Source organism: Dysidea avara, chromosome 4, assembly GCF_963678975.1.
Source record: "Dysidea avara chromosome 4, odDysAvar1.4, whole genome shotgun sequence".
In the NCBI taxonomy this organism is placed as follows: Eukaryota; Metazoa; Porifera; class Demospongiae; order Dictyoceratida; family Dysideidae; genus Dysidea; species Dysidea avara.
This window is the reverse complement of record NC_089275.1, coordinates 14,818,027-14,827,953: the sequence shown is the minus strand read 5'-3', so window position 1 is coordinate 14,827,953 and position 9,927 is coordinate 14,818,027. Positions and strand designations below refer to the sequence as shown.

General features: G+C 37.5%; 1 protein-coding gene across 1 annotated transcript; it reads left to right on the top strand.

The window, feature by feature from the left end:
* Positions 1-2,068: 2,068 nt before the first annotated feature.
* LOC136253126 (thrombospondin type-1 domain-containing protein 7A-like) lies at positions 2,069-9,573 on the top strand. The gene is made up of 3 exons (XM_066045743.1): positions 2,069-6,388; positions 7,539-7,626; positions 8,675-9,573. Exons 1-3 carry the CDS (start codon positions 2,296-2,298, stop codon positions 9,489-9,491), a joined length of 4,998 nt encoding a protein of 1,665 aa, XP_065901815.1. The 5' UTR covers positions 2,069-2,295; the 3' UTR covers positions 9,492-9,573.
* The last annotated feature ends 354 nt before the right edge of the window (positions 9,574-9,927 follow it).

The following is a 9,927-nucleotide window of genomic DNA, read 5'->3' as shown; positions in this document are numbered from 1 at the left end:
TATTAAAAGCAAATGTACGTATAAATATATTTTTGTTGTTTTTTCTGCAAACAATGCAGAATTCTTGTACAAAAAATTCTGGAATAGCAAAATTCAGATACACTCAATACTAAATTTAAGTCCTAGCTTATGTACAATATTTTCAGCTAGCTGTGTAGAGAGGATAACTTTTGTAAAAGGCCAATTTTCTAAAAAAATGTGACAGAAGAGATTATTCAACAATCTACCTGACCAATTCAGCTACCTGTCTACAGTTCAGTCTGTACCTGTCTACAGTTCAGTCTGTACCTGACTACAGTTCAGTCTGTACCTGTCTACAGTTCAGTCTGTACCTGACTACAGTTCAGTCTGTACCTGTCTACAGTTCAGTCTGTACCTGACTACAGTTCAGTCTGTAGGTGACCAGAGTATAGGTACATGCATCCAATAATACCGTGTGAGTGCATGTGTGTCCTACAATGTGTAAAGTCATGGAGTCTTCCTCAAAGGTTATATGATATCTATTAACATTTGTAAGGATTTAATGGTACATGTACAATCAAATTATAGTAATCACTATTTATAGAACTATGCTACTATGAGTGTATGTATGGTTTCTTGTGCAAAGTGTAGTGAAAAATCTCTGTGCTACTCTTCAACAATCATAAAACATTGCATTTAGTGTAAGAGTAATCCTGATGTATCCTATTATGTACAAGATGTTTGTGTATAGTTACGAAAAGAAAAGGTTTTTAGTAGTGTTTATTTTAGTTTCCAAATGTTAAAGCTTCAGGGGGCTAAATTTCTCAAAAAATCAATTCCATTGTAGGAAGTAACTGCAAACAATTAATACAGATTTAAGTTTGAGAATTCACACAATGATCTTGTGTTACTTGTCCGATCTAGCTACATTCAATTTTAAATAATTCCAATGTTACACCCATACAAGCTATCACTTTTATGGTTTGTAATGGAAGAACACTTTGTCTCTATCTCAAGAAATGCTTTGTTGCTAGGTAAGTAATGTCATCCGAAGCTTTTAATTTAGTTTTGAATCTATCAACCTTTGTTCCATGTATATACAGTACAGTTGAAATGTGAACCCCTACTAACTAGGTGGTGCTCACACTTATTGTAATTATTATGTTGTCTACTGCTGTAGCCATAGCAACAGTTTATGCACCCCACAATATTTAAGAATAATATGAGTAGTTTTAAGAAATTGTAACAATTTGTACTGTATGCATGCTTATTAGTAATTACGCTGTGTGGAAAATATTTGCAATACTACATGCACACTGGGTGTACCTTGCAACAAAGGACCATTGTTGTGTAACTACAGTGTATACTTGTGCTGAAATAAAACAATTCAAATTTTAAAGTTTAGACTTTTTTAGTAATCAGTTGGCAAACAAAGTAAAGCCTTGTGTAATTTATTGATGTGTAGTCTTTTCTGACCAACTTCCTTTATACTGAAACCTGACAACTAGCTATGTGTTAATGAGTGACACAAGACTGGTCACACACACACTCATGTACGTACATTTAATGATATCTTGTGGTTTCCTCAGTACAATATTGTTATGACATGTTTTAATATGCTACAGAAATTACACACTTAGTCTAAAGTTTAATGATACAATAGCAGACATTTGTGTAGGGTATTATACACATGTGTGTATGGGCAATGTAATTATCATACACTGGTTATTGGAATGTGTACAAATTTTATTTTTACATTACCAGCATTGGCTGTGTTAACTACATGTAATTACTGTAATAATTATTATGGGTACTTTGGGTGGGCCAGATTATACATATACATAGCAATACGCCCCAAATTGTATATCCATAGACTGAATAATATTATTCAATAGGAATACGTAGTGAAAGTATAAAGTTGCAGATCAAAATTAGTCTATGACAAGTCACAGGTTTGTTAAGCAATTGTGGAGCACTCAAGCAGAGTATCCCAGATATCAGAATGATTGGAATGCAGTGAAGCCTAGAACTGGCTTGACACTGATGAATGGAGAAGTGATCATTATTGGTATGTTAACTAGAAACATTTGATACAATAACAAGATATCAAATTACAACATCTAGGTCATACATTTCCATGGTAGCAACATCGCTGATTTACTGCATACGCCATAAATGTTTAAAGTTGATGTATACTGTTACTGCTAGTATTAATGCCATAAAGTTGCACACAAGTTTAGGATCATTTAACACTAAAGAATTGAAAAGCCCGCCACAGTATTCCTATAGTCATAGTTGCAAGTAACAGTGATTTGTGTACTGCGTAGTCTAAAGATGAGATTCCTGTTTGTGCTACTTTGTGTTGGACTAATTGAGAATACCTGTTGCCAGACCAATGGTGGACTGTTTTCTGTCTCTACTGGACCATGGAGTGAGTGTCACAGAATTGATAACAGTTACATGTTTTATAAGACAAGAAAAGTGGTCTGTATGTATAAGAACACTCAAACAGCACCATGGTATTATTGTAAACAACTTGGGTTACACATACCAAATAACAGGACCATTTGTGAAGGGGTAATGCCTGTGGACTGTGTCACAACAGTTTGGTCAGAATGGAATGCCTCTACTCCATCTTTACAACATCGTTCTAGGGAGATAATACTGCCACCGTTACATGGTGGCCATGCATGTCCTCACACATATGAAAGCAAAGCATGTATTGACTGTGTGGTAAATAGTATACACATTGTTTACCAATGGAAGATCAGTGCATGGAGACCATGTGAACCACTATCAGGTCCAGCTAATTGTGGTCATGGAGTGAGACATAGAAATGTTACTTGTATAAACCTGTATGGAGATGAGGTTGATCAAAGCTTTTGCGTATCAGTTTTTAAACCACACAACTTTGTATCTGAAACTTGTGAGTTGCATTGTGAGTGTGTGGTATCAGGATGGTCTTTGTGGTCAGAATGTTTATTAAATTATGATAGTAAGAGTTTTGAACAGGTTAGAACAAGAGTCATTATAAACTATCCACCATCTTCATATACTCATGGGGTGCCGTGTCCTGAGCTAACAGAAACAAGGTCCTGCTCAGTCTTGTATAACTTGACATGGGTTACATCCAGTTGGTCTAGCTGTACTCCATATGACCAGAGCTCAAAATGTGGTGAAGGATATAAATACAGATATGTGTACTGCCAAAAGTCATTTGGGAACCACACTGAGTATGTGAATCTTACAGAATGCAAAATTTTATTAGATTCTCCACCAATTACTCTTGTATCTTGCTCTGTTCAATGTGAACTGAAACACGGCCACCTGAGCCAGTGGACTACGTGGAGTCAATGTATCACTTTCCATAACTGTAGCTTAGGCAGCAAATCTGGCTATCGATTCAGAGAGAAACCTTCACACCACATACCAGATGAGTTTCCATGTTCTCACAGCAAAGAATTGCAATACTGCATGCCTGATGAGTGTGCCTATCCAAAATGGAGCATCAAAAGTACATTGCCTTGTTACTTGACTGATAATAAAACATGTGGTTCAGGATTTGCTACCAGAGAATTACATTGCATAAATATTCATGGAAACATAGTTGCAGAGGTTGAATGTCTTGATGAGAAGCCACCAAGCAATGTCTCTTGCAATATACCATGTGCTAATGATTGTGTTGTTAGTGAGTGGGCTATATGGTCCTCATGTTGTGCTGGAGGAATGAGGGAAAGAACTAGACATGTACTTGCCTATGGGATATCCAATTGCACATCAACACAGCTTCAACAAACTGAAGTATGCAATGAAGACCAGAGCTGTATAGTTTATAAATTGGATTACAGTCAGTGGTATGAATGCATTGGTAAAGTGTCTACCACTTATTGCAGTACTGGTGTACAAACACGTAATGTGACATGCATGCTTGGGAACACCACAGTGCCAATAGAAGAGTGTCCAGGTTATTCAATGGAGAACACTACAAGAGAGTGTAAAGTATGTAAGAGTGAATGTATTAAAAGTGACTGGTATTATGGACCTTGTTCAGTAACCTGTGGAACTGATGGTTATCGACCAAAATATCGTACCATACTCTGGCAAGGAATTGATGGAGTTTGTAAGGACAATGACAGTAATGGAATGGAAGTTGTAGTTGAGCAGTGCCCCACCTTGCCATCATGTCAAAGTTATGTATGGATTAATGGTGTATGGTCAGATTGTTACTTACCTGGCCATGAAATTTGTGGATTAGGATACAAGAATAGAACAGTGACTTGTTCCACTACCAATGGTCATGTAGTAGGGGATTCCTATTGTCTTCATAGTGATTCACAAAAGAAACCTGTTAACTTCAAATATTGTGTCATACCATGTAATTACAAATGTGTACTGAAAAACTGGTCAAAGTTTGGTCCATGTTCTAAGTCATGTGGATCCTCACCAGGCATCAGAACTAGAGTAAGACATGCAGTTTTACCTCTAGGAGTTAAAGGATCTTTTTCTGAAAACTGTCCAGAATTGATGAATGAAGAATTGCATCAAGAAGAAGCATGTTTAGTGCCAGAGTGTTCCAGTTATCAATGGATTGTATCAAATTGGAGTTCCTGTATTTCAGATACTAACATTGGATTGGGAAATATGATTAGAACAGTTGCTTGTATCAATGTCATCGGCAACAAAACTGTATTGATCAATAAGTCACTGTGTGAAGCAGCCTCTCCTACTCCGACTAGTACTGCACCTTGTAATGTTGAGCTTCCTATTGATTGCAAGGTCTCTGAATGGCAAGAACGTGAGCCTTGTTCAGCATCATGTGGTTTTGGAACTACTACTAGATACAGAACTGTGTTACAGCCACCAAATCCTTTAGGAAGGTCATGTCCACTCTTGGAAGAGACAACTACTTGTATGAACAAATCATGTGTTGAAATTATACCTGGGGAATGGACTGCATGTATTGTTACTACTGCCACATACACTAGTGGATATTGTGGGCATGGGAAAATGTTTCAAAATTACTCTTGCTATGTAGATGGGCAGCCACATGACATTACTTCCTGTAACAACTCTAATCCATTTATGGAATCACAAGATTGTTATCTACCATGTACAGGTGACTGTGTACTATCAGAATGGAGTGAAGATGTTAGTAATTGTTCAGGATGTAGTGACAGTGCGTCTTGTAACATAATGCTTACTAGGAAAATTCTGCGACACCCATTGCCTACTGGGAGACAATGTGAATCCCTCACTAAAACAGAACCATGCCATGAATTTCAGTACTACTGGCATACTGGTTTGTGGTTGAGTTGTGTTCTGGCTAATGACAGCCACTTGTGTGGTAATGGAGTATGTAACAGAGTGGTAACTTGTACCCGTAAATCTGATAATAAAAGTGTTTCAGATCACTACTGCATAGATATTATTCCTAAACCTTCACATCAAAATTTTTGTAGCATTGCATGTCCAGTGGATTGCATTGTTTCAGAATTTGAGCCATGGTCAATGTGTAACTCATCCTGTGACATAGATGGCATGCAAACACGACAGAGACATATATTAATTAATTCTAATGAAGTTGGCAGGTCTTGTCCTCATCTTCAAGAAACAAGATCTTGTGACATTAATGTCAATCATTGTTACACTTATGACATGGTGTATTCTGAATGGGGCTCATGCAGATCTGATAAAGTTGGTAATTATTGTGGCAGTATGACGATGTATCGAACTATTGACTGTAAGAGGAGAAATGATGGGGCTTTTGTACATTGTGAGAATTGTGTAAGCAACACATCACTACAACTTGAAGACACTTGTTCAGTTGATTGCATAGAGGATGAATGGTGTAGATATAGCCCATGGAGTACTTGGTCCAGCTGTACATCAATTTCAACAAAGAATATCTCCTCGTTCAGCTTTAGATCAAGAAAGTTATTGAACTATGATCAACGTAAAAATGATTGCTTGAGTGATCAATATGAGACCAAAGAATGCATTGATAATAGTATAAACCTCCTATCATTTAGGTGGCAATTTGGCCCCTGGTCACTGCAAGGCAGAAGAGCTGTCTGGTGTGAATCCATCAGAGATAGAAACATTGCACAAGACCAAGCTTGTGTTTCAGCACTAAGACCATCAAATGTCTTATGTACTTTTCATTGCGGTAGACCATTCATCTGTGACACCATTTCAGGATATTGTCATTGCCAAGATGGTCTAGAGCTAATGCATGGAAGATGTTTACCTACTCAAGGATGTATGACAGATTCACATTGTCTGTTGGATAATATGCAATGCCAAAATTTCACTTGTGTCTGTGCAACAGGATACAGAAAGAACGGCAGTGGTCACTGTTTGAAAAATACTGATCTCAATAGTACCCCTGTTGTGACTCCTACATCTTCCAATCCTACAGTCTCAGGCAGTAAGTCATGTGGTGTTGCATATAATAATATCCCTGATGTGTTGTGGTTATTGCTATGTGTGTTGTACATGACTCTAACAACTTGGTGGAATTAGGAATGTTCCTGTATATAAAGCATGTTCTTGATATTATTCCACACCACACTGGTTGCTGCCAATGTGATCTCCATAAGCAGGTACTTCATTTAATTAAACTAAACCAGTGAAGTACAGATCTTGTGTTAACTAGAGGAGAAAATGTCACACCGCTTTGTGTTGTATAGTGTAGAACTGATAATGGGACTTTGGGTTCCTTGATATACAGAGCTGCTGTATGTACTAGTCCTACCCTTTAAGAGAGTTTTCTTGTGCCACTCATAAAACCTAAGAATAAAAGGGTTCTCTAGCCAGGAAATATCCCATGTCAGCCTGTAATTAATAAAGCTTTGCATGTGTCACATGCATATGCATGTGTGAGTGTGTGTGCGTGTGTGTGTGTGTGTGTGTGTGTGTGTGCGTGTGTGTGTGTGTGTGTGTGTTTGAGTGTGTGTGTGTGTGTGTGTGTGTTTGAGTGTGTGTGTGTGTTTGAGTGTGTGTTTGAGTGTGTGTGTGTGTGTGTGTGTGTGTGTGTGTGTGCGTGTGTGCGTGTACGTGTACGTGTGTTTGTGTGTGTGTGCACACATGCATGTGTGTGTGTGTGTGTGTGTGTGTGCGCACGTGTGTGTGTGTGCGCACGTGTGTGTGTGTGTGCGCACGTGTGTGTGTGTGTGCGCACGTGTGTGTGTGTGTGCACACGCATGTGTATGTGTAAGAGAGGGAGAGAGAGAGAGAGAGAGAGAGAGAGAGAGAGAGAGAGAGAGAGAGAGAGAGAGAGAGAGAGAGAGAGAGAGGGATAGAGAGTGTGTGTATGTATGTATGTGTGCGACTATGTGTGTGTGTGTGCATGTGTGCATATGCATCAACAACTAGGCCTGATTATCACAATCATTAGCTGTGGATGACTCGAGGCTGGGGTGCGTGTGCGTGTGCATTCATGTACATGTGTGTGAGTGCATGCGCACATGTCTGTTACTATATACAGTACTGTAGGTGTATTGTATACACATAATACTATACTTCATTAACTTACGTGTCAGCTGACATTACCATATCAATGTGTTTCTTTTCAACAGGGTCCTGGTTTCTACTGGTTATTGTTATTGGTCCACTGATACTGTTTTTCTTGATTGTGTTCACCATAGTAGTTATCTGTTACTGCAGGTATGACAGATTGTGCATGAAATTTTACTACAATCATGTATTACATGTATACTAGTGACATGGTGAAATTCTAGAAATTAATAGCAATTGCCTTCAATTATCACCTTATTATTTGTTACATTGTTTGTACATTCATGACATCAGAGTGTGATTTTGGTTTGGCTCTTAAACAGTGGGAATCATCTGAAATATGCACTGATTGAGAATTCTTAGCACAAAAATTAGCACAAGTAATGGGTTTCTGAATTACTACACATGTAGTATTATGTTTCATCAACCAACAGCTTTATGCTATAGCCTATTAACAATAAATAGCATAACATGACTGTGCATTGCAAGAAAATGTTGAAGCAGGCATGTTGTCTCAGTTGATCTCTACATACTTGGTGTGTATGTGATTGACATAATATGGCTTGTTACAAGTAATGCTATATACTGTACTGTATAATGGTATCTATAGTGAAACATTGTATGTTTACATCTCAGAAGTTCAATAAGTATTTCACCAATCATTTAAATAGTAGTGATTTGTGGTATCTTTACTTGCACCAGTTTGCTGGAGATGCAAAGGCTTTAGCTGCAATTATATGTACAGTATGTACAGAATGTATGGATGTACTGTACATAACATATGGTACTTCAATGAATCTCTTAGTGGTTTGAATGAATATTGACAATAAGGCATGTCAAAGTTAAATGTAATCACTAATAACTTCCAATGCACAGTAAAAGCAAACTAGTGAACGTCACTACTAATGGCTGCCACAATACTCAGTATTTTTGTGTAGTGACGTTCACTACTAAGTTTGTAGTGAACGTCACTCCATTGACCACCAAGCAGTGACGTTCACTGCAAAAAGTAGTGAGTATTGTGGCAGAGCAATTCACTACTAATTTTTTACAGTGTGGTTTTACAACAGTATTATCATGTAAGAATGATTGTTGTATTAGAGCACATGTATTTACTAACCAAGCATCACATGATACATAGTATGTAAATATATACTAGTACAGATATTAATTATTTATATGATATTGTAACCTGCAGGCATAGAAAACGTAAGCAGTGTACTCCAGTTCAAATAGAAATAACTTGGCCACATCTTGAGAGACTTTCAAGACAAGCCAGCATTACATCTAGAAATGTTCAGCTACGCCATACTGACAACCTCCCCCCTCAACAAGATGTTTCAGTACAAGAAGGACAAATAACAATGTCAACATCTTCCACAGAAGATCCATTAAATATGCAAATAGATAGTCCTCTACACATATCAGTTCCCCAACATTACAAATATGAGGTGTCCCCGGATGGTGAAAGCCTTCAAACTTATCGGTCAGTTATTTCAACTTCTACAGCAGCTCACTATCCACATGTATCAATTTATGATACTAATTCAGCTCAGTCTAGTCCACAAACTACAAAAAGAGTCTTAATTGGAACAAATCGTTTGCACATGACAGTGTCAGAAACCAATCCAGTTCAATCTAGTCCACAAACTCCAAAAAGAACTTTAAATTCTACAGCAACTCATCATCCACACGTACCTGTTTATTCAACTAATTCAGCTCAGTCTAGTCCACAAAGTACAAAAAGAACTTTAAATTCTACAGCAACTCATCATCCACACGTACCTGTTTATGCAACTAATTTAACTCAGTCTAGTCCACAAACTACAAACAAATTGGTGAATGCATCAGATCAAACTAATCCAAAATCAAAGAAAACACATACTGATGGAACCGAGACTTCTAACAGTTGGCAGGCAGAAAAATTTGAGGACAGTGTAGTATACAAAGCAAAGGCTAAAGAAATGTGGAAGCAAGCACAACAATCTCCAGTAAAGTTTCAAGCAGTACTTTAATGGAAATTTTGAATTTTAGATTGATTTTTAAAATGTATATACTATAAGTAATAAAGCACAAAACTGTTAAACTTATTTTGATGATAGCTATTCGATTTAATTGAAATTTACTTTACTTTACTAACTATATGTGACCGGGCCTGTGAAAACAGGGCATGTGGGCACAAACTACACCCCATCACTCTTCAGGTCATATCGCAGAGCTAGAATAGTAGTTTTTCATTCTGTAACTTGCATCATAATGCCAATTAAATTCTGACTACGAGCTGAAAATTACAATACCATAGCATAATGGTACAAAAAGTTATGAGTGATGAACGTGTGAAAAAGTAGGCAAAAATCATGTGCCCACATGCCCTATTATCGCAGGCACGTCACATATTGTTTTTTATGTTTGTCACTCACTTAATCTTTTGGAGTAAAGGTATCATCAGCC

Coding starts and splice junctions, on each gene's coding strand:
- LOC136253126 (XM_066045743.1), top strand. CDS start 2,296: ATGAGATTCCTGTTTGTGCTACTTTGTGTTGGACTAATTGAGAATACC. Junction 6,389..7,538: donor CAATCCTACAGTCTCAGGCA/GTAAGTCATGTG, acceptor TCTTTTCAACAG/GGTCCTGGTTTCTACTGGTT. Junction 7,627..8,674: donor GTAGTTATCTGTTACTGCAG/GTATGACAGATT, acceptor TGTAACCTGCAG/GCATAGAAAACGTAAGCAGT.